Below are 25567 nucleotides of genomic sequence, written 5' to 3'. Positions count from 1 at the left end.
GATTGTAAAACAGAATCAGAAATCCAAAAAACAGCTGTACGTTTGTACTTTAGCCAGTTGTAACCTTGAACAGCACCTGTGTACAACAAGTAGAGCCAGATGGCTTTGCTGAAGATGTTGTATTTGATGTTGTATTGAGAGACAAACTGCACAACTGAAACAAGAAATAATAAAATCTCAGACACTGGATTGACAGATGAACATAGGACACAGTTTTCCATCTGAGAATTGGAAAAGTCATAATTTGGGTTTTTCTCTTACCGAGCGAGTGCCGACTAGAGATGAACAATCACCAGTTTGCGCGATGAATAGGGTTGGAGCGCACTCCCCGGCACTGCTGTGATCAATGGGGCGTCGCTGTAAGCCCTCATCCCTAAAGACCATCAGAGACACATTCTGATTAGCACTTAATCTTACTTTCATATCACCCCGGCTTCAGCAGAATGAGCGTAGTTTGGCAGAACCAGCATACCACTCTGAACACTGTCTCCCAGCACACCAACAAAAGAAATGGAAAAAAAAGATGAGTCTGACATCCGCTGACTGATTTTCACATGATTACAAACTGATGCTTGCACTGGGCCCACTTAGCGCTCACTTTCGTCTGGGTGAATCTGTTCAGAGAAATCTAATATGCGGATCCACGGCCAGTAACGCAGGCATGCTCTGCTCTGTCTCTCAGGGTTTGTCCAGTTTGCTGCGCAGGGTTTTATTAAGCGTTGTGGTAGGTCGCTCAGTTTGAGCGCCGCTGTTACCCGGTCTCTCCTTGTGATATTTAAGACTTGGCTTACATCAATTGAAGTGTCTCTCGTTTGGAGAGATTGGATTCGCCCAAGGACATTTTCCTGTAAACGGGACGCTAAGGAGTTTACACTGAAAGTCACTTATTATGGAATGGACTGTCTTTTTACTGGCTCTTTTGTCTTCCGCAGGCAACTCGAGCCGAGGCCAGAGCCATTGCGGTTTTGGGGGCTTTCAACGGCTGTCTCAACACAATCGTTCAGGAGGCCAGCTCTGACCAGAATTAATGCAATATTCACATTCATAACCAATCAGCTTTCGAACGTCGAGAGGGGAGCCAGAGTTTGCATGAATGACAAATTGTTGAATTGAACATATTTACTATGAATTACAGAATATCCTTCTGATATATCTATTATGGTTGTTTTGGTTTTATTCTTGTACTCGGGTTGTCTTCTATTGGTCAGCCCTCCCACAGTTGCGTCTGTTGCCTCAAGTTCACCCTGTCCTTGTCATTGGGTGAAGTTCGGGTCATCTACAGATGAGTGATGATACAACAATCTAAGAAAATTCTGCGTCTCAGCCTTCTGAACCACCATATTAGATGCATCTTCCAGTGCAGCAGGAGCAAAAGCGGCACTGACTTCATATTTGAACATTGCTCCATTCTACACATGATCAGCCTAACCTTCCCCTGAATTGGGTTTACGTCACCATTGTGCACCCAGTGGCAGAAAACTTCACATCCTCAACATATCTCTACATTGTACAGTCAAATGCTTATGATATACATACAAAATTGACAGAAGTAGTTGTGTGAGGAATGAAAACAAGAGTTCCAACTCTTCCAATTGCTGCACAAAGCCTTCCTTGTTGGATTGTCAATTTCAGAAAGAAACAAAAAACAGTTGGAGGCAGCCGCAAATAGACATCAGAAAAGTGTGTGTGTGTGTGTGTGTGTGGAGAAGGGGGTTCAGTTACCATCCAACAAGCAGTTTGATTGAAGTATAGACACATTTACTTGTTTAGTAGTATTCTAATTTTACCTTTGCTTTTTTCTCCTCTGTGTTTGTCCTACAGCTAGCTATGGAGCGTACCCCATCTGTAAAGGCTGCTCGGTGTGCTCCAGGGACAACGGCTGTGTGAACTGCCAGCCCAAACTCTTCCTGTTTCTGCGGAGAGAGAGGATGAGGCAGTATGGGGAATGTCTTCACGACTGTCCAGCCGGATACTACGGCATGCGCAGCCCTGAACTCAACATGTGCTCCAGTAAGTCTTCCCGAGCTTTATCGAGCCAGCCTCCCTCACACTCCACCTTTTCCCCCCAGATCTTTCCCCTCCCTTTCCTAACACCCCATCTTCCCCAGACACACATATACACATTCCCCCAACTTCCCCTTTTCCCACAACACATGATTTATTGTCAATTATCCAGAGGAGACACACATACCTTGCAATTTGAACGGCTCATCTGTTCACACAGGTGGATGTAAGTAGTGAAGCCTCGTCTTAGCAGCGTCTCCCTCGGGATTTAACAGTGAACTCCAGATAGGATGTGCACTGTTTCTCATTTCTCTTTAACATTTCCTTTACTCCTGCATTACCAAACATCCTATAGTCACAAGGACGTTTGAAAGCGTGAAATTCAGATGCAAATGCAACCTTTAGACTCATTCCGACATTCCTACTCCAAAGACTTGAATCGTCACATTAAGAGCAACATGTAAAAACCAGGCCTTCTGGCCAAGACATTCAATATCATCTCAACTACAAAGATGATTATATATTAGCATTAGGGCATGGATCTTACTTCTTTTGTTGACTGTCTGCACGGTCTTGTGGATTGAGACTTTCACCAGACAGTGTAATTTCTTGGCAGCCAAAGTCGTTTTTGACTTTGAACAGAAAGCCAGTCACAACTTAAGTGTCCAGATCCTCCACCAACTGTATGTTCATTGAAGTTTGATGAGGAAAAACAAGGCCGTAACCTTTACGATTAGTAGTGTATTTATGAGGAAGACAAACATGATCTAATGGACGAATAGTCGCCTTATTTTTATGCATATTACTGTTTTTTTCTCTATACTGTTTTGTGGAAAACATTGTTTTAGTTTAATAACTTGAAACAGGCCACACCTTCAGTCTCACACGCCGTGAGTTATGTTTTAAAAAAAAACTTCAACAATAACAGTGAGAAGCTGAAATGTCCTCATGATTCTCGTTAAAGAATAACTCTAAAATCCAATTAATGAAATGTCTCCCTCTACTCCTTATGTACTAGAGCCCCGATCTCATAACCTTATTTTAACATGGAATATGCTCTAAGAGAGAGAGGGACAGAGAGTGAGAGGGAGCCTTTATAGGTTTACAGGGAGCCTGAGGTGTTGGCTGAGTGTTTCATATGAAAACAGAGGAACTTGAACTCATTTGGTTCCCTGAGCCAAACTCCTGACAGATGCACTAAAATGAAGCCCCAGAGGAGGGTGTCCGGACCTTTAGGCCCAATAATGCGAACATGTAGCAACCGCAGGAAGGAAAGAAAAAACATTCTTTTTACCCAATCACTGCCGACCTAGATGCAAATACATCCGTTGGCTCCATTTGATTATGAAAATGAAAAGCTGCACAGCCTGCTGTGAATGTTGGTTCTTCTGGATGATTTAGAAAACTGAAACTTCAATACCCAGAAATCTGACAGCTGATGCCAGAGCATGATTACCTGGCTAAGCTGTGATTCTTCATTAGTGTTACAATTTAACAGTGAAGATGGATGTTACTTTTTTTTTTAGCAACAAGTAGCATTGGAAGATACATCTAGCATAACTGTTGCTGATTCTATTAACTAAAATTACCTCTTTAACTAATGATATATTTAAGGCTCAGCTTTTTCACTGATGAAGGCTTTATGTCCTCTCTCTGCATTCAGTTGACAGACTAATGCAGTATGTGTTAGCTTGGTGTACGTGCAAGGATGCAGTTAGCCTCTAAGGGCCAATTCAGACCAAATCGGGTGCAGAGATTCATTTGAACAGGGGTTGATTTAGGTGGTTGCGGTGCAGACCGCAGGTTATGCTGGGAAAGAAGCGACCTGCTGCAATCAGACCGGTCAAAATGCTCCACAGTCAGCCTGAAATATTTCTGAAACTGTGTGCTATCCAACCAGAGTTCATGAACCAAACTATGATACTCTTCCAATTTTGCCCTCTCTTGGTTTATTTTTTTGTACCCAGCTTTGACATCTGTGTTTGGCTTGCAGTCTGTGCTGCAAAATAACCAGTAGAGAACCAAGAAGCTCCTTTGGTTCATCCATTTGTCAATGGGTGTTTGGACCCTGCAGTTTTACTACTGTGAATGTGAGTGCATCACATTCACAGTTTCAGTAAGCAGTCACCGATGCTAACATTAAGCCAACGTTAAGCTGACCATCGGTAATTATCTGAAATGTAGGCTGACTGCATGAAATCGTCATGTTACTTGTTCCCACGTGTGTTCTATACATAAAATGTGGCGTGTGGAGGCTTTGGAGTTGTTCAACACTGTTCTTCAAATGGTGTCAACAGCAAACATCAAAATTCTTTTTTCATTTAAACAACATCAATAGGAACAACTCTATCATTTAGGCTAATGCGTTCACAGAAGTTTTTCAGAGAAATCGTGTCTACTGGAGCTTTAACCAGTAACAGTCATTTTGCCCTATTTTCATGACTCAAAGAAAATTAGAAGAGAAAGACATCTTGTTCTCTGGTGAAAAGTACTTTTTTTATTTTTTACTGTAACCCTGCTATCCTAACCGCTGTATCCCCATGCTTTGTGAATTTTGACTTTAATTGATCCTGATGTGTGGCAAGTTAATCTGAATCCCTCTTCGTACAAACTGCTCATAGAACAACATCTTGTATTGTCACGTAGCATCAGATCTCAGAGTGAGACCTACTTTGATGTGATCGCTGCTTCAGTCATGGCTCTCTAATCCAGTTTCCTTTTTGACCCTCATTTTCAGCTGTGCTCTGCATGTCATTTTTGCTAAACAGTTCATGTTCAGCCGCCATAAATGGATATTTTATTGGGCTGGAAGCTAATTGTCAGGTCAGAGAATATTATTTTTGAGTTGACATATAGGCAACTGGTATGCAAAAGCTCAAAGTTAGAGTGGACAAATGGCAGTGAGGGGTTCTCTGCCGGCATGGTCAGAGCTGCCGGTTGCTCCGGGTTTCCAAAGAGGTCTGGAACGTGGCATTATGTCTCTGTTATCATGAGCGTTTTAAACACAGTCTCTGAAATCACTTAGGGAGCAGCTGCTTATTATTACACTAGAGTTTGTCTGTGTGATCTTATCTTATTCAAGAATTTGTGGACTGCCTGGGTAAAGGAAAACAAGAGCTAGACAAGCAAGAGGCTTATGCACTGAGCTACTCGCTGGCTGAAACCTCACTTTCAGTTTTTCTGAAGGGGCTCCTGAGGCATGTGACATGGAGAGCTATGTGTGAAGGGAAGGGATGAATACACTTTTTACTGTGTGAGTGAGCAGTGTGATGCAAATTTTACAAAGTTTGAGTTTATTGCAAAACTTCTAATTTTAGACTGAAATAATCAGTTTGTGCAATGTGCATGTATTTTTTTTAATGGTGGGAAAACCTTTAAACCATCTTGACATCTTAAATGCTAAAACTAATATTAGCTATGTTTTTTATTCACCATTAACATTTCTGCCAGTTGTTGACCATGTGTTGACATAAAATGTCACAGTTCAGGCTAAATTCAGGTATCAGAGGCAGTTTTTCCGCCACTGTAAGTCAACCTCCTGTCATAAACTTGTCAGACTGTGAGCTGCGGATTGACTAAATGCATCATCCGTTTCACTGTGTGTGTGTGGATTTGAGGAGGAGAAGCAGGTTAAGCATGTCCGAATTGGGACACAAGTATCATAGTCTCACCTAGCAGCACATTACTATAGACTTTCTACTTTCCTTGACCTGCATGTCTGTGGGAATATTTAACAGCAGTATCTCAATATTTTCCAGTATTGCTATGTTAAGTGTAAAGTAATTGTTAACTTTAACTTAAAATCCCTCCAATTAGTATGGGATATTTTACTTTACTTATTTCTAATGAATCTAAAAGAACTAGTTTTAGTTGTGTGAACTAGTTTAGTTTTAGTTGCAAATATGCAAAGAAATGTGCATTCATTGCTGGTGTTGGCTGGGGAACCACCTTATGCTATATTTCCAACGCTTATAAAAGACCAGAACCAGACCAGTATTCCCTTATTCAGAATCCTAATTTATCTGCCCTACCAAACATAACCTTCTAATTTCTCAGGACAACTTGAGAAACTGTGCCACTCGATGAACTTTAAATTTAAGACTTGCTGTACTGGGGGGTTTTCCCTACACTGCAGAGAAAATAACACCATAATTAGAGCCAAAAACAATGGGAACTATACTTTCCGCTATATAACATAACTGGAAGCCCATTTACAGCTACACTTCAGCTGGAATCCAAAGAGGCCCGAGACATGGGAGCCACAGTACTAACTACCATTACTGAGAAGGTTCGTTAGCAATGCCTTTTTGTTGCATAATACCTTCTTGCATGTCCATATATTATGTTCCTGGGTCTCTGCTTTGTAAGAACTCCTTTCAGCAGCTAATGGACGGGTTGATATGAGCCATAAACCATATGCAGTAACTCCAGTGTTATCCACAGGGGTTCTTATCAGCCGCCCAGAAGAGGCCCCACACCAGTGTCTGTGGGTGTCAACCCACTGCTCCACAGGGAAGATTTGTAGCAATGGTCACACAGTGTGCTGCTTTATGTACAGCCAAATCTGTGTGAATGCGGTGCAGTCATGCTCTCGCTTCAGTCACATTTCATAATACCTCGGTTTTAACATACATTCCCAAGCCAAAGCACATTCTGTCATTTTGTATCATAAGTGAGCTCTATTGCTGAAAGAATTATGAGCTGAAAGGCGACTATCAGAGTTGTCGTGTTGAGAGGGTCAGCATGGGAGCAGGGCTGCGTTCAAAACTTCCTCTCCCTCGTGTATTATAGACCCCCCACCGCTACACACATGTACTGTAGCCACCAACCCAGTTGCCTTACGCCACTCTAGTGGGATTAAACACGCAGAAACCCCAGCTGTGTTCGCTGCCAACCAACAACCAGTGCGATCAAGGCCTGAGATTGCCAATATCCTGGAAGTGTGGTTTAAATCTCACAGCTCGTTCAGTGCCAGCGTCATGTGCCACTAGGGACTCTTCTGTCAAAGGTAATTTTTTGGATTGCCAATTGTGATTTCTGTATTACTGAATTTCTCAGACTGATGAAATCTGTTACCAAATCACATTGTTGTATTCCTCGCTGCTTTGTCACATCAAATTAGGGCTGGAAGCAGAAGATCATTGGATTAGATTTTCCAAGATCGTTTTAGTTAAAAGTACATCATGGGAATTTGTTGGGTTGGAGATGGATAAGAGCCATGCATCATGGGCCTCAGCCAAATGGGTACGAAGGCACTGTGTAAAGGCAGTAACAAGAGTTTTGCAACCTTTAGTAGGAAGCACTGGCAGCTCTCTCTCCTGCCCCTCCATGTCTTTCATTGAAGCTCTCTTTCTCGCTCTATTTCTGAGCTTGTGGGTATTTCCATTGCACAGTCTAACCAACAAAAAGACCAGTTGCTTTTGGCCTTTGAGCTTCACCAAGGGACATTTAATCATCACAGCTTTACTAACTGCACTTTTAGATTTGCCAGACAATACAATAGACCCACCAAACCAAGCCCTGCTCCCAGGACTTTACGGTCAGATACAAAGTTAAGTCGCGTTTTTTCTCAAAACACTGTATAATTGTCCATACTATATTGTGAGTGGAATGGCTGTCTGTGCTTGACCACTGTCTGAAGCTTTGAGCTGTCTGTGTGTGTGCTGGAGCAGGCTGAGCAGATACACGAGCAGATATCACAGACTGTGTTCCTTGGATTGAAGAAGCTGGGAGGACCGCTGACACATCTGTCATTCCTGATTTCTCTCTGGGAGATGCTGATTGACAGGAACACCATCTCTGCTTCACCTAGCTCTACACCGGCGTGCGGGGAGCACCCATGTGGAAAAAACAGCATGGAGAGAGTTGGGAAGAACATGGCAGCTCTGGCCTTCGCCATGAACTCCTGCCATCCACAGCTCCACACGACATGGCTGGGTGGCAGCGAGCAAGCCAGAGCTTCCATGTCAGCCAAACCCGGGGCCTAGAGAGTAGGTCAGAGCTGTTCGACTCAGCTTGGAGACGAAGGATGGAAAAATAGGGCTTGTTTTCCCCCTCACACTGCCAGGCCTTTTACGACATGGACACTCCTGCTGCGCAACATCGGGTCTGGTTAGCTTTTGTGGAGGAGGTTGAGACTCTCTTGGTAGACAACCCACCTACAGCTCAGATAACGTAAAAGACCCCGTCTGGAATACAAGAGATTCATCAATCTTCTAGAAATGATTTAGCACTCTTTCTTTACATATATTCATGTAAATAAATTGAGTGATTACACATGGTGCTGTCAGCCTGCAGAAGAATAGCAGTTGACATGAGGCTTTAAGTGTCCGTGATAAAATCGGTGGGTTCCTTATCCAGACCACAGGAGGGACCAGCTTCTGCCAAGCATGCCCTATTATAGATCACTATTAGATTAGAAGTAGCACTCAGTGACTCATCTCTCAACTTCAAATGCACTTGACATGCAAACCACATAAAATTCAAGCACAAAATCAAACACCAAAAAAAAGTAGAACAGCGATTTGGGTTGTGGTGGAACTGGTGCAGTGCCGATCTTTTCAAATGGTGCACCGTTGGTCACTTCACTGGCAGTTTTTGAAATTTCTCGTGGAGCTGAAACAAACAAGCTTTTCCTCCTGTGTTCATAATATAACTCATGGCCAGAACCAGGCTTGGAGATAATGATGATAATACGTTTAAGTCCCAGGAACACTGGGCCTTCAATGGGATCTGATGACCTCATTATTTCTCATTAGTCTCCCTGAGGCACCTAGATGAAGACTTTAAAGGTGGTCCAGAGGTTAATCCCGCAGGGAGAATGAACCCACTCCCCTGTATCTGTTTCTGAACCTGCTGGACAAGCAGCCTGACTGCCGACTCTTGCCGGTGATCAGTGTGGGAGCTTCTCCAGTGTCACAGATAGCACTCGCTGTCCCAGATAGCCTTTTGCCAGATAACTGGACAGAGGGATAAATGTCTGCCATGGTGATCCCTTCCGACCCTCCTCGTTCTCTGACGACCTCTGACCCTTCAGCTTTGCCTCCCTGCATTCTAACTCCCATGGAGCCGCATTGATGTGTCATCCACCTCATCCATCTCAGGGTGACATTATTACTTATCTTCTGTTTAGAAAACAAGATTTCCAATCATCTGAAGCTGAAACAAACAGCGATGTTGCAGCGATGTTGTTAATGAAAAACCTCATCAAGTGCAACTGCTGCTGCAAGGATACAGTATTTCGCACATCTGCGCTGCTCATATTTACTGTCAATAACTGAGTATTGCACAACAACCCTAGTGTTTGAGAGTACTGCCAGATGTTCCTGCTCCCCCTCTCACTCTTTTATTTTTTTTTGTTTGGGAGCTAAAAGTCTCTCAGGTGATGACAGGCCTGGGAAGTGTGAAGGGTAAAAGACAGCTTTGTGCTTTCCAATTAGCCAAGTGATTTATTAGTCTGCTCCCGATATTGGGCTTGTCTTGTATCAAACCCAAGACTGACTGATTCAGTTTCACCCAGAAACCAGTGGATGACAGGCAAAATGCTAAAAAAAAAAGTACAGTGAAATGCATTTATACCTCCCTTAGACCCACACATTCCATACCAAAACCTCTCCAGCAGTGCATACCTCCAAGATCCAAGACATATGTTGAGAGATAAGATAAAATCGAGCAAAAGTAATACCTAGATAGGCTAAATAATCACATAAATAACATAAATAATATCACATGATTGAATTAATAACACAAAATGATTTGAGTACACAGGAAATTACCAAAGAGATCAGTGATTTATGGTTAGTCTATCTACATTTTTTTTTGCAGAGTGCAGCTTCATTGCACAGTGGGTCTATCTCTAGCCAGATCTGATTGGTATGTGTGTGTTTGTGCATATGTGTGTATGTGTGTGCACGCGACCATGGTTTGTTTAGACTGGTCGGGAAAGCGTGAGACCAGAGTGAGTGGGCAGAGGCCATACTTTAGGGTTCAAAGTAAAGCGGGGAGGGACCCCCTCGTTTTGGAGGAATGTCGAGGAGGAGGCCTGATGGTTAGCTGGAGATGGTGTAATTAAGGGGTGTGATTGTGAGAACCTTCCCTTCCCTGGGCCCTGCAAGGGTCACAGATAAAAGAGCAGCCCTCAGCCACCGTCGCTCTCACATGTGGAAAATCATAGTGACGCAAGTTTGTGCAAGTAATGCGTGCACGCTAATGCATGGTTGCGTCCCCGTGCGTGGCACAATGACACAGGAGCAGATGACACCCTACCTGGGAAGACCCCTGCAAGCTGGGACAGTGGCTGCAGGTTATAGATTGTGGTTCCCTGACATTGGAAGCCGATTGGGCAATAGGGCCACATAGAGTTTCTGAGGAGCGTCATAAATTAGACAGCTTTGGGAGGCTCCTTCTAATCATGTGGGCCTGTGCGTCGCCCTGTTGGTGTGGTTGTTGTAATTTGGCCCTGCTTGACGTGCTATTTGCAGAGTAAGAGCTTGATGACACATCGCCGTGCCTTTCTTTGCAAGTGCGGCACTGTGTGTCATGTGCAGCAGCAGGGTGTGGCGTGGGAGGATAAGTGCGCTGTTGTCTTTGCTGACTAAATGCATCAGCATTTGTTTGCAAGACGACGCAAAATGTTGTTGTCCCCCACGCCTCCCCCTTCATAAACCACCTTTTATATCATAGCCAAAACTTAAAGGATCCCCACAGCTGGCTGACATTTCCATCATGCCCATAATTTACACTTAAATGAAAACCTGACTTCCAATCCAATCCTCAGTTATGGAAAGGCTGAAGCAGTGCGGAGTGATAGGATAGCATATTTAGGGAACTATTCAGAGCCCTAATGGGATGTATTCTTCCTGTTGCAGCACACCATTAGTTGAAAACATGTGAGCTTGTGTGTCGTGTGTCTCCAGACCGTTGGATGTGTGTGCAATTTGTTTAAAAAGAGGTCAGCATGACATAATTCTTCACCATCTCTGTTGTTGTGTTTTCACACTGTTGATTTGCTCGCTCTAAAGAAGAACAGGAAGATGAAAGAAAAATCTCTGTCAGGCAAAACAAGTTTTCTCAAATACACTTGAGCCCTGGAGAGAAATGATTCACAGGGCATCGACAGGCTTTTTTCTTCTTCTTTTTTTTTTTTTTGCGGGAGAGACTGTATAATCCTTTCAAGAACCCCCTTCCCCAAACCCCTTAGCTTTCGATCAACTCCAGATGAGAGGGTTGCTCAGACCCTGATCGGTCTCCTCTTTCTCTTCTTCTTCCTCCAGGGTGCAAGATAGATAACTGCGAGTCCTGCTTCAGCAAAGACTTCTGCACCAAGTGCAAGTCAGATTTTTACCTACACAAAGGGCGCTGCTTTGATAAGTGCCCCGAGGGCTTTGCCCCGCTGGAGGACACCATGGAGTGTGGAGGTACGTGAAATAACACACTTATATAAAAATGAAAAGTCTCAAGACAGTAAACAACCCTGTCCTTTGCACATTTCTTTACCTGTACACAGTATTCTATGATTTCCTAGTTGGCCTGCTTATTTTGGACTTGGAAAACAAGCAATTCAACTGGGACCACACACAAAGAGGTTATAGCACACCAGTAAAGCTCCTTCACCCTGTATTAAAGCTTGACCTGGGGTCTTTGAGTTGCCTCTAAATTGCCCTCCACTGTGGTTTCACTGCACATCACTGTTTTCTGTGTGTCTCCGCAGAGGGCTGCGAGGTGGGCCAGTGGAGCGAATGGGGAGCCTGCACCAGGAGAAACAAAACCTGTGGCTATAAGTGGGGTCTGGAGACCCGGACGCGACACATTGTAAAGAAACCACCCAAGGACACAATACCCTGTCCCACCATCGCTGAGTCCAGGATGTGCAAAATGGCCATGAGGCACTGCAGGAGAGGTAAGGATGTTATACAACCATATGTTAATGTGTGTGAGAGAGATATTCTGTCAGTCAGTCCCAAGTCCATCCATATTCACTTTACAGTGCAGTTCAGTATATTAAAGAAAACAGGCCTTTTATCCCATAGGAGAACTCTTCCCCCCTCTCAGAGTTCCACCTGTTTCACGTAACCCCTGTACTTTGCAGTCAACTTTGTTTTTTTACCGTCTGCGTTCTTGCGTTCGCCTGCATGAAATATCAGTATTTTTCCATGGCGGCCTTGTTCAAGCCAGCACTTTTTCTGAGGTATATTTTTCCCCCCTCTCTCTCTCCCCATTTCTCTTCCTCTCCTCAGTGGAATTCTTTAAAGTACGAACTGCAGGTTTCCTCAATGGCCGTCTCTGTTTCCTCCCGTCAGCTTGAGAGATATTTGCGGTGCACAAAGCATGTATGTCAGGCCATTAAATAAGAAGTCAAATCTGGAATTTCTCTATGCGTGAATACAGCTAAGGGATTTTTTTTTCTTTTTTCTTTTTTCAAAAAATAAACCATTTCTCTCAGACGTTCCAAACACACCATTTGGGGTGATGGCCTCAGTTAGCACTGCTTTTAAAATAAATGTCTTTCCCTTAATGTACTTTTACATCTCTCATAAACTTTGGATTAGGATAGGCCAAGTGTAAATATTTAATTCACCAAATAAGGAAGCAATTACAGTGGCAGATATCATTCAGGCTGTCAAAAAAAAGAAAACATTGTTTAACAGAAAGAGGAAAATATTCTAACCTCGAGGATTTTCTCCATTTTTGGCCTGGAGTGTTGAGTGGGAGGATCATTTAGTGAAGTGGTGAAAGAGTAAATAAACTTGAAATAAACCCTGATAGTTTCTCATATTTCAGTATTACCAAGGCAGTTGCTGCTCTCTGGGTTGGAAACTGTGATTCCATGGCACATTTAGTTCCTAAAGCCCTGTCCTGTTTGTCAGGGAAATTCTCCCCCACCCCATGCGCCTCTTCATGACTTTGCCATGCCTGCTTGACCTTTTCCAAGAAACTTTATGACCTTCTTTAATTAAAATTTGGCATTGTTGAGCATGGCTACAGCCGTTAATTATCTCAAGCATGTAGTCAGTGATGGGAAATTGTTGTGAAGTCTAAATTGAGTGCATAGCAGAACCATTCTTCTTTAGACCTTTAGAAACCGACAACAGACTCCCCACATCCATCCTACTTGACACTACTGTTCCCTGGTGATGTGGCCATTTCAAGCCTTTCAGTACATTTCCTTTTCCAGTGACTGAGATACGTCTCTGTGGCCTCAGCTGTGTGTAAAAGTGTCGCTGTGTGTCCGTCTCAGGACTCTTTGGGCTTGTGAAGTGCTGCGGTGGCCTGTTTAATAAAGGTATATTTCAGACTTAGGCATGTGTTGTTAATTCCCCACTGCTCGACCGCTAGTGAAAAATCCCCACTTGGCAAAAGCCAGTGAAATGCAACACTCTGCAGTTCAAATAAATACAATGTAAAAATGTAAGCCGCTGGAGTTGAATGGGAGGCGATCCAGTGCCGTCGCATGGGAACTTGACCAACTGACATTGTAAAATAATCACTTCCCGTGACTGATAGTAAAGCACAATCCAATGGGAGGCTAGGCCACCCTCTGAAATGCAGGTGATGAGGAAGTGGAGGTTAAAGAAAGGGCTGCAGTCTAGCTTCATCGTGAAATATCTTATCAGGTGACCTTTTAAATGGATACAAATTCCAAGAACTTTGCAAACCATAGGTCCTTGCATTACTTAAAAATAACTCTGCAATGCAATGCAATATGGTAAATTTAATCTTACCACAATGTATGGATTTTTTATTCAGAAGAAAACATAAATATAAGAAGTGCTTATAATGATCACATGGAACTTAAGACAGTCTAAAAATGAACATTTTTATCAGCTCTTCTCACCGGACACTAGACACCAATGTTTAGGATAAGCATAGGATTATATAACGGCAGACCATAAAGATGCTGTGGATTAAAGGGAGACAGAGGAAGCAGCATGTAGGTATACACTATTTATGGAAATGCTTATCTGATCACCCTGGCTTGCATTTCTACATATCTACGTATTTAAATTACACTAGACGTCATTGACAGATCCCTGTCTCCCAGCTTAAACGAGGCGCACAAGGACAATGCAAAAAATCTTCTTCTTTTCCCTCTGTGTCAGGAGAAAAAGATCTAATCCCGGTGTAAAACATACACAGGCGGAGAAAATAAAGCCCAGATAATGTCAAGAGGAGAGGCATTTTCACAGCAAACATGACGAGTTGTGTAAACCGTGTCTGATGTGTTCCGTACAAGTTGCCAATCAGCGTAAACACCGTATATCATACGCACTGCTGGGATTCATTTGCTGTTCTCAGCCGGTGTTTGCCAGAACAGCAGTGTCCTGATAACACACTCACGAATATGGCAGGGAAGGACTGAAGTAGAGCACACGGACAGACAAAATACGTGGCGGCACACTGTCACGAGCGCTATTTCCATTCAACTGTCAAGCTAATGTTAAGCAAATTTTTGAAGTTTGGAAAAAATAAAATGGGATTTTTGGTACGATTCCACTAGCTGGGTTACATGGAATATTCAAACAATATACTATACTATATCCTCGACTAAATAGGACAACTGCATGTATGACTGTAGTGGACAAATACTATTTTAAAACAAAGTCATATTCTGTGTTTGTATGTCAAGTGATTAAAAGCTGTTTAAATCTGGTGCATCATTTTCAAACGTCTCTAGAGGAATAAGAAAGTCTTATCAATCTCACGGCTGCTTGGCCGGCGCGTGTGTGCCAGGCATTTGCATTGTACCCTTGAGACGGCAAAATGCTCTTCTATCCTCCGGATGGTGCTCTGGACAGGCTATAAACAATAAAGAGACTTTATTAATAGCCGCTCTGGCGCTATCAGCATTGACAGACTGGGTTCCCCCCTTCTCTCTGTCTTGTGAGCTGAGGGGAGTAGAGAAAAGGAAAGGTGAGGAGAGTGATAACACTGCACTGCCCGGCTCCTCCATATTGATGCCATTAAGGAATTCCCTACAGAGATTTCCCAGCAACCCCTGTCATCAGATTCACTGGTTTGCAAACAGACGCATGACAAGTTCGATTCCTCTTTCCCTGCTTCTTTTTTTCCGCTGTTGCCTATCAACCCATCTGTGTATTTTCCTTTCTGTCTCTCTTGCCCACCCACTTTACTATAATCTTTAAACAACAGCTGCTTCTGCTATGCCAGTGACATTAGATGTTGAGTAAACAACTTAAAATGTTAAAGCTCTCGAAACTCTCACTCTTAATGTAATCCCTGATTTAAGATTTAAGACGGAGTAAAGTCCAACACAAACACACCATTTCAACTCAGGCTAATTTTCCAACAGTTTACAAATCGGCTTTCAGATTCTCAGACGGCACAAAAGTCTTTATGGTAGCAGGCCTTACTGGTATTTATGTAGCTCTTTTTGCTTGATTTGTAGATAAAAATAGGTTCATGTAATGGATATTTGTTGTGCAGGTGGCCCAAGCTTAAAGTTAACAGAGACAAGAACAGAAGTTTTACAACGTGAGTGCACCAGTAAAAATTCATAGCTTCGTAGCAAATTTTGGAACTGATAATAGAAACACATTTAAGGATCTGGTATTCCAGAACAATGCAGTACAATTTACACTTCAGATGCTTCTATGACTGCTTCTACGAGCCCATGAAGATTCACAGCCACTCTGCTGACCTCATGGAAAGAAAAAGAAGGAAAACAGTAAGAGGCAGAGGGAGGAAGAATAAGAGAGAAGGATAATGATTATCTTTGGCCTTTGGATTATGTACCTGTACTTGGAGAGCTATAGGCCTTTGTGGGAGTATTGATCTCCCGTGTGTGTAACCAGAGAAACCCTTTCTGCTGTAGGGCTCAGCTGAGGCCAAACCCTCCATCCCATCAGTCATCTGTGTGCTTGGATCCAGCCACCACTAATACTGTCTGTCATAACTTCTGTGTGCAGTTTGTGTTTATTCTGTAACTGTGATAACTACTTTTTGCAGCCATGATGCCCAGTCTATCCCCTCTGCCATCAGTTTGAAACCTTGGATAGACAGCTTTTGTTACACCTTCTGCAGCACGGGTGTAGAACAATCTAGACTCAGTTTACCACCTCATCACTCCTCCGCAGTGTGACATCTAAGGGCCCTGTAAGGTCTTTGCCTGTATTTAAGGCCATTGGACATGACAGAGAGGCGGGCAGTTGTTTAATTTACCCCACAAGCACCTACAGTCTGGTGCAGGGGACCAAAGTGAACCCAGATCCGCCCCGCATCGACCAGACCCATGAGGATTTGGTTGAGTGGTGGGATACACGCCAGGTTCTGTCTGAAGCCAGTCTGGTTCTGCGGTGAATCCACAGTGCTGTGGACCTCCTGGTCCTCACCGTCTGCGAACCATCTGCTCCAAAGTCTCTGCTCCTGTAAACCGATGCACAGAGCAATGGTGATTGCCTCAAATCCGCTCTGGAGGAAGCTCAACCGCCTTGTCTGTAGCGCACAACGTTCAAGACACCAAACAATTCCGGTTACTGGCAGTCTTTGCGTACGAGCAAGCAGTTAACGCGCGTGCATGCATATGAGCGTGTGACACACAATTTTGGTGTTTAGACTTGCTGAGCCAAGAGGTTTAAGCTCTGGCGAAAGATGCCATTCACTTCTGAGCATTTTAGTTACGCACTCAGCATGATCACATCTGAGTCTGGCCCGTGTTTGGCTTGGAAACCCAACATCCAAACACATTTCTGGATGTGTTTTTGTCAGATGTAGCCTTCTACCATCAGGCCAGTCTTTTTCTAAAACAGATGCATGCATTCAACTTGAGGCTAATTGGTCGAACGTGTTCTTCTTGTCTCAGCAGAAGAGCTCATGGTGCAGTTTGTCCAAGCCAAACAACAATTGAGTTCTGCTTGAGCCACTACTCTGATGTCGACCCAAAGTACTTGAAAACAGAGGTTTGCACTTCTGTTCCTTCATGTACTTATCTCATTATTCCAATTAATGTTCTCCGGGGGTGTTCTACGGGAAGTCAGGACTTTTGGAAGGGAGAGCTGGTGCACAGATGACAAGTCGTGCTCTGATTTCTGCCACAATGGAATGACGGGTGGTGATTAACGGCGATCTCTGGCCTGGGTAATATCACGGACAATCCGGATCAGTTCTTCCCGCCAACGGGAGCGGAGTAAGGAGCGTTTTCCCAGGACAGAAGGAGGGCACTAATTGGCAGCCGCCCTGTCATAGTGATTATTTGTGCCTCACACCGCAGCCTGTTGTGACTGGGGGAGCCACAGCTTAATCTTCATTTAATAAGGCTGCTCCATAGGGGTTGACACAGTAGCTGGTGAGAAGTCCTCAGCAGTACCCTGCCTCCTTTGGACATTGTTGATGGCCTGGCTCCGGACACAGGGTCTGGGTTGGTGTCTGACTGGGACAGCCCCCTACTAACACTACCACCCACTGCACAAACTTGCATCATTCATTTGTTTAATTAAATGCTGCTAAAATCTGGTTGTGAAGAGGAAAAAAAATGGTTGCAAACAGAAACATGATTCCCTTATGCTGTACACACAACTATGAAACTGTAAAGCTGACATGACTGAGAGTATTTTGGAAGCTTTGCACTACGCTGTAGTGAATGAGTGTATGGGTAAAGAGGAAAGACACATCAACCTGTCATTGACTTGGCCAGGTCTCCAGCATCCCAATGCCAATGGCAGTTATGGTCAACGCTGCGGTCATAGTCACAAATTAACACAAGTTCTGTTTCAGCTATCCCATATTACAGATCTCTGCTATAGATTATTCTTTTTTTTCCTCCCGTCTCTGCGCTTATGTTTCATATCTCCTCTTCTAACCAGATGAAAATTGATTATCAAGGCTCATGTCTGGACAGACAATCAACACTTGCTTTATGCTGATGTTCTCAAACCAAGCTTTCTGCTTTATTTTTCTGCCTCTCGTGCAGTTTAGCAGTGTTAAATCTGCCATCAGAGGAGAAAGTCATTACCAGTAGTCTCTGAGACTTCTCTGCCCTGGGTACATTCCTTATTTGAGAGGCAGGGGGGGGGCATGCTGGAAGCTTAGGGAAGAAAGAGGTAGGGGGGTCTCTGATTAACTTCCCACTAAGTGACCCTGCACTCTGACCAAAATAAATATGGCTGCTGTCATTTTGTCAGCAACTGTCTTCAGAGAGCAATATTTGAAACACCCCATGATCCTGCTGGCTTTTATATGGAGAATCCATCGTCATACCACAGGCATGAGCCATAAACATGTGGAGGCCTTTCAAAGACCAGGGGGTGGAGGGATGGAAGGAGGGTGGTGGAAGAGGAGGGGTCAGCAGCGCTCACTGGGGCTCCATACTCCACATTATTGTCATCTGGTCTTTTCCAAGCAGGAAGAAAGAGGAGGGGTGTGAGTGAAGGTTTTTTTTTTCACACTCTTTGGCCTAGTTGAGTTGTGGTTTTGCTGAACTGCCTTTTGTGGACTCACATTAGATACAGCAGTCCTCCTATTTGTTTGACTCGCTTTATTGTGAAGTGTGCATTAGTAGTAATTCTCTTCCAATAAATCCAAGCTAGCGGATGTAGATATTTTTCTAGACATCCAAAACAACGCCAAAAGTAGACGTTTGTACGCTACACTACGTCTACAACCTGCATAGTTTTATGAAATCATGACCTTAAACGGATCATTTGTAATCATAAGTGGATATCCATCCTGCATATATAGTTCAGTCTGGCTGTCAAAGAGAAGAAACACTGTGTTGGTTGTGAGGCTTCCGTTGTCGTCTTTTAGCAGAGGAAATGAGGCATATGGACCGACATCAACAGCCCCATCAAAAACAGACGTACGCAAACAAACAAAGTGGCAGCAAACTGGAGGGGGAAAGAGGAGGAGGAGCAGAAGAAGGGGGAGATACTGTACAGAAGTGGAATGTTTTCATGTTCTCATGCTCCACAAACGGGAGCTATTTCCCCCCGCTGAGCAGTATATGGGCAGATATTGCCCATGACACGGGTAGGGCTATAAAGCGCACCTTCAGTGAACGTTCCCTTGATGGACAGTTTGTGCTGTTACACCCTGTGATTTTTTACAGCAGTCGAGACACGGTCTGTGTCTTTACAGGGATGGATGGCAACAGCTTGTGATGAGATCTTTGAAGTAAGGTTCAACTCATATATGGGACTCTTTTGGGGAATTTATAAAATATCTGATGACTACCAGCAGGAGATGTCCACTTGTGATATGACAGAGGTTTGTTCTGACCACAGTCTGTGAATTTTTTCCTCATTTTATATCAGACCACTGACCAGAGAATTCTGTACAGCGAGGAGTTAAAGGATTTTACAGAGCAGCTTCAGGGGTGGCAATCTGTTAAATTTGTAATGAAACCTGCTGGATGTGGATTGTGCTATGATGGTCCAAATGTAGTTTTAGCAGTTTCTCCGCCCTGAGCGGCATGCCATGGAAAACTTTGAATTTTGTACTTTATTGGAAATTTGTGAGATGGTGAAATTTATCAAACACAGCCACAAAATAGTATCTGGTTCTTCTTTAGTCCAGTCAAAAATCACCAGATATCTGTACTGGTCTCACCCTATGTCCAAGCAGCCTCCTGTGTCGGGGTTTCTCACATCATTCTTACATAACCCGAGCTGAACAGAGTTGGATCTGTATGATCGTGCCTCTTCCCCGCACCTCCTCTCTCTGTCTGCCAGACCTCCAGTCCGGCACCACTGCCAGCTCTCCTGTGGGCCACAAACGCTTTCATCTCCAAATTTACACCAAGCCAGGCAGAAGACGATGCATACACACATACACTCACAGACACACACATTCACGCAGCCAGAGTGTGAGACACAAGTAATAGACACCGGCAAACAATAAAACAGACCTCACAGGCAGAACAAGTCACCACATTATCTGCTCTTTTCCTCGTCCCTCTTTCCATTCTCCTTTCCTGTCTCACACTCAAATGACACTCTCTCGTTCATGTATCACATATCACAGTGCAATGCTGTCTGAGGAACAACATGCATGCCACAGAGGAGGATGTGTTCGCGTGGCGCACATTGTTCGAGGCAGCGCTGCGTGCACTGCGAGTTCTCCCTCGCCAGTGGTCTGGCTGGAGGAGAAAAGAAGGAAGACGAGGAGCCGAACAGGGGAGCTTGAAAACATCTGGTGCACAGTTGCACTGGCTCCGCCACCAGAAGCCCCTCTCCTCTTCTCCTCTTTCCACCCTCCTTCCTTCTCTTTCTCCATCTCTGGCGGGCAACTTTATAGAGACATCACAGCTTTTAATTACAGCTGATGATTCAGAGAGACGCTGTGGCTTCTGACCCACTCATGTCCATGAGTGTGGACCCAGCAAACAGACATGCAGACACAACAAAACAGCAAGTATAGGCCTGCCGGCCTTTGGCTGCGTCTATGTCTGTGTGTCTGGGTGTTTTTCTATGTGTGTGTGACAAATACAGGGGGTGCAAACTAAAAGCACGGCCATTATAGTGGTAAGTAGAGGCCAGGGACAACTTACCAAGGTTGTAGAGTGCTACACTCCCATCAACGTGAGAACACTAAGGTGATGTCATAGGTTAGCAATTTCAGTTTAACCCAACAAATAGTGGCACAAGTTAGTAACCTTAGCACGTCTTCCCACTGCATAAAACACCAACCAGCTAAGACACGAGCCTGTCTGCGGTTATAAACGGCTTATCTGCGAGTTGAAAGAAAAGTCTGGAGTCTTGTCTGGAACTAGTAACAAGGCACCAAACTGTAGAAACAACATCAACATTACAAAGTTGATATGGCAACAACTCCTGAAAAAAAAAAAAAAATCTGGCTCTTTAGCTGTTAAATGCTCCACTGTGTTCACCAGCTAGTCACTAATTTTGTGTGTCATTTTCTGCTGGCAGGTAGCGCACAGTGGGTTTATTAGAGCTAAAAACAAATTTGTGATGCTGCTTAAAATGATATGAGCAGTGAGTGAACCAAAACAGTAAAGTTGCAGACTATAAAACCAAAAAAATATTTTTAAAGACACTAAAATGCTCTGGGGGGCTGACGGTTTCTGCAGAATCAAGTGATAATTCTCTGTCACTGTCTGTTTGCTGTCCCTTGTAATTGTAATGTAATTTGGTTCATTTATATATGACACAATATGTTAGAATTAGGATGTTCTCAGCAATAAATTAAATGTAGTTTTTGCACATTACACAGTTATGTACTATAACATAACTACAATGTATTTTCTAGGGTAGGTGACCCCTTCATAATTTCAGACACTCACATTAGACAACTCTTTTAGCCGTGCCTGTAGTTGTTTATTTAGTATCATTTGCATTTAAAGCTTCTACCTCATCTTTCAGAATACATTTCAAAATTGATTGTCAGAGGATATGACATGATGGCTCTCCAAGGAAACTCTCAAGACATGTTTGAGTGATCGCTATAATGAAACTCAACCCATTCCAGGTACCATATCAAATCCCTTCAAACATAAATGTTCCATCCCGCTGGGTGGCAAGGTTCAGGACCGTGATCCCGACAGGCCTTGAGACATTTCTTTCAGATTAGTGGGAGCTTAAGTCTCCCTTTGATTTGATTCCTTTCTCCTTCCCCTGCTGCATCTCTGACAGATGCTGCTGCCTTCTGGAGTACACAAATCTCTACCCGGCGAGGTGAGACCCTGAAATGACCGTTGAAATTGCACTGTAATCATACACAGCTAAAAACAACAAGAAAATGTCTGCCATATGCTTCAAAGCCCTCTGTTTGTGTTTTAGTGATTTGAAGGTGGATTATTGACAAGAGTGGGAGAGTGGTGCCTGGATAGAGGAGCTGAGCGGCGGTGACTCTTATTGCCGGTGTCTGTGATCAGATCTGTCAGAGCCACTCAGCTGTCTGTCTGCCTGGTGTTTGACAAGTGTTTGATGCAGCACAGGCCTTAGAGAGGATCAAGCCCTTCCTGAATTGGCTTTACCTCTCTCCCCGTGCAACAGGAGCTCTGCGAATACATCAAACACATCTCCCCCTCTTTCTTCCGCTGTGAACTAATGAACTATTTTTATCAAAAAATATGTGCAGTCCTTTGGATCATCAGAGGAGACAATGAACAACAGCGGCCCTTCGAGAGTTAGTTGAACAATCAAAGAAAACAAAAAGCACCAGCCAGACATGATTCCCTCATCACTGGCCATTGCACGGGGATTGCAGCATGATCCTGATGGCCCCTGTCTTTGTTTTAGTGTCTAAGCCCGTCTGACTTAGCTTGGCTCCCGACTCGTTAGGGTCTGGTCCTGTTTTGGGACAGTTGTGCTCCATGTCCAAACATGTGAGGGATTTCCTCCTGGGGTTTCCCAGTAGAGAGAAGCAGGGATAAAAGGACTTGTGCAGAAATGAGATATAAAAAGGGAATCATGCTGGACAATTTCCTCCTATATCCTCCCACGTTCTCTTACAGACCCACAGAGACCAGGAGGATGCACACCAGGTGGAATTAGAGAGTGCACGAACACACATTGTTGTCCGCATGCACAGGGGAGATGGCGACTGTGTGGATCGCACATGGTCACTTTGATTTAATCTTAATATAGCCATAACACCACTACCCGCCCACACACCTCTCCACCTATTCTCTTGAGTTACTGCTGCCATGCCTGTCAATCTTTCTGTTCTTGCATGGCACATATGCACTCTGCAGTGATAACGGTTAGCCTGATTATAAGTCAAAATCGTCACTAGTTGATGATCCATGTAGAAGAAGAAACAGCATTGTATTCCCATATATAGGTAATTAGTCCTTGGTATTATCAGGATAATGAAACATGTCAGGTCAGGTTTTTATTGCACTCTAACATAACTGTTTGGTAGCTTGGCAGCTTGATCTTACTTGTTACTATTTTCAAACAGCATGTTTTCATTTTTACATTACAACAGAAAAGGCTTTTAGGATTAGGACTATCCGATGTTTGGCAAATGTAACACTATCTTGGGTAATGAGTTTGGCTGAGGTTTGATCCAATAAAGAGCAGGACAGAGCTGCTAATGTTACCCTAAACTCTGATAGCATCCAGGACTGGCTTCCACACAGTGGAGGGATACTGTGGATATGCTAGTCATGAACAGGCCCAGAGGGGTTTAGCGAACTAAATCAATTCCACTTTTATATTTTTTGTGTGTGCACACTCACATACCAAAGTACACTCTGACATTGACTGTAGGTATGTTCTACCTGGATAAGTGTAGTTTACAGTGTTCAAAACAAAGTTTGCAGACAAAGTTTTAGTAGACCCTCATCTGTCCCATTCTCCTCCACCTTATAGCCCCATATGGGTACAGAAAACCCCCTATGGGGTACCTTATTGCATGTTCCCTCATGGCTCTGTTATTTTATTCCTCTCCATAAAGTGGGGTGGGGTGCTGTTATGTAGAAGGTTTGTTGTTTTTGAAGACCAAGAGACTCATGGGAGGGGGTTGAGCCAGGTAAATCCCCAAGCCAGAGCCCTCTGAGGCCCAGACTTACATTATATTCAACAGATCCTGAAAATGTAGATTCACCTTCAGATAAATAACAAGCATTCCAAATATTTGTTTAATAGTGGTGTTAGGAGGTCACCTTGGCTGCAGGGTGTGCTTTTTCTGTCTTGATGCGTTGTCAGTGTGTAGGCGCTTTTAAAAGTGGTTGGTTAATCCTGATGGGGTGCTGGTTTACACAGAGAGAAGATAGGTGAGGCCCGCCACAGTGAGCAAGTTTCATTCTATTTGTTGAAGAATGCCAGGCTTGATTTGCTGTACAAAGGAAAAGGTAGAGCGTATAAAACTACACTAAACTGAGCTGCCAAGTCCAGCTTTTATTAGCTTTTACATCTTAATTGGACAGCAAAGATAATGAACTATATTGAGCTGCAACGGTAGTAATAGTGCATCAGTGTAAAGACATGAAAATGTAGATGACAGTTATATCAGACTAGCTCGAGAGCAGCTTGTTATCAAAGATTGAATAGAACAAATAAATCCACGCTGGTTCTTGTGTCTGTTGAAAATGATTGATTTCATCAGCTCAGTGCAATACACTTATCGGAAACAAAGATGAACGACTATAATAACTCTGTGAGACACTTCCTGCTTTATATCACAGCATGTGGAAATTATAAAATGGTTCAAAGGCTTTACACAGATCTCGTCTTGATATAGAAGATGTGGAAATCAAAGCAAAGTGCTTCAGCCCTTTTTCTGTCTTCGAGGAAAGACAAACAGTTCACATCTGTAGTAATTTCCCATCTAGAATGATGAATTTGCTACTGTATATCACAGCAGGTTTCTTGATTTTTAGAGTCGCGGTCTCATTTTAAACCACTCCCTCATATGTTGCAGCTATCTTCAGCTCGCTCTGCCTCGCCCCCGTGCACACAACAAATACAAAAACAAACAGACCCACACCAGCGGCAAGCCTTCAGGAACATCGGCACGGGGGCCTCCCTTTGATAAGTGCTGAGCTTTATATTTTTCTCATCAGAAATGAAACACAACATTAAGCCATTCATTAAAGTCAACTAAGGCTAATTATCCCTCATTTACCCGAGTGCCCGTGGGGCAGGAGAGCCCCATATACTTAGGCCCAGATGTGTCGATGAGTCAGTCGGGAGATAGCAGACCGCAGAGGGGGCTGCTCACTTCTCTCTGAGTCCTGCGGTTTCAAGGCGCATCAGACTCAGCAGGCCAGTCGTGATGCCTGCTCGCTGCCTGGCTGCGACACTATTGGCTGTGTAAAGCCGCTGCGATACAACAAGGTTCCATTTAGTGGAAAAACAAAAAAAAAAAAGTCGATAATGATCAGTTATACGCCTTAATTCTAAACTGAAAAATGAAGTTGAAATGAAGAAATGAGTATCATACCTCACTATCTGGCACGTTATCCAAGTTTTGCAATGGCTGAGTTACATAAACAGCAGGCTTCCATTCAAATGACCCCTCAGTGCTGCAGGGGGCGATGGTGTGCTTACAGATTTCGACTTTCAAGCTAAACTACCAAGTCCTCACATTTTGGCAGCTTCAAGTGGAAGTGGGAAAACCATAACAGTTGGCAGGATGTCATAGACCAGAAACCATATAACGTCATATGATTTTACTCATCAGACGTAATTTGTTCTTCACTGTGTCTGATACCCCCACAAGACATTTAGAAATGATGGCTCAACCACTTTACCACTGGGATGACGAAATCTAGCCTTTGTTGAGCTGAGTCCATTTGTCTCAGGATGAGGCATCTGCTCATTGCAGTTTATGAGACATTTATATTCTTATGTGTTTATATGAAACCCTTTGTGTGTTTGGTGTTTATGAAGCTGTTACTAGAAATCAATTTGGGTGAAAAGGGTACAAAAGCTAGAGGATGTTATTCCATGTTGAATCCCCATTCTTCAATTCAGGCTTAAAAGCCAGGTGTATTTTTCCATATAAATCTTGCCTCATGCAGCTTTAAACTAATAAACATTACATGGATTGATAAGAAACCATATGGTCCTGTGTGGGGCCCTTTTTTACTCCCCCCCAGTCAGTAGAGTTAGTGCTGCAGTAGTGAAACTGGTTACATTACATT

At 43.6% G+C, this 25567-nt stretch overlaps 1 protein-coding gene across 2 annotated transcripts in view; it reads left to right on the top strand.

Annotated features, from left to right (window-relative positions):
* The window catches only part of rspo2 (R-spondin 2), a 56979-nt gene that overhangs the window by 23238 nt on the left and 8174 nt on the right, over nt 1-25567 (top strand). For both annotated transcript variants that reach the window (XM_010740366.3, XM_019269152.2), the window contains exons 3-5: nt 1822-2010; nt 11277-11420; nt 11714-11902. In XM_010740366.3, coding sequence (XP_010738668.1) covers nt 1822-2010; nt 11277-11420; nt 11714-11902 — 522 coding nt within the window. The remainder of the gene's footprint in view (nt 1-1821; nt 2011-11276; nt 11421-11713; nt 11903-25567) is intronic.

This window comes from Larimichthys crocea, chromosome XIII, assembly GCF_000972845.2.
Source record: "Larimichthys crocea isolate SSNF chromosome XIII, L_crocea_2.0, whole genome shotgun sequence".
Classification (NCBI taxonomy): Eukaryota; Metazoa; Chordata; class Actinopteri; family Sciaenidae; genus Larimichthys; species Larimichthys crocea.
Note: the sequence above shows the minus strand (reverse complement) of the source record. Positions and strands in the feature narration are given on the sequence as shown.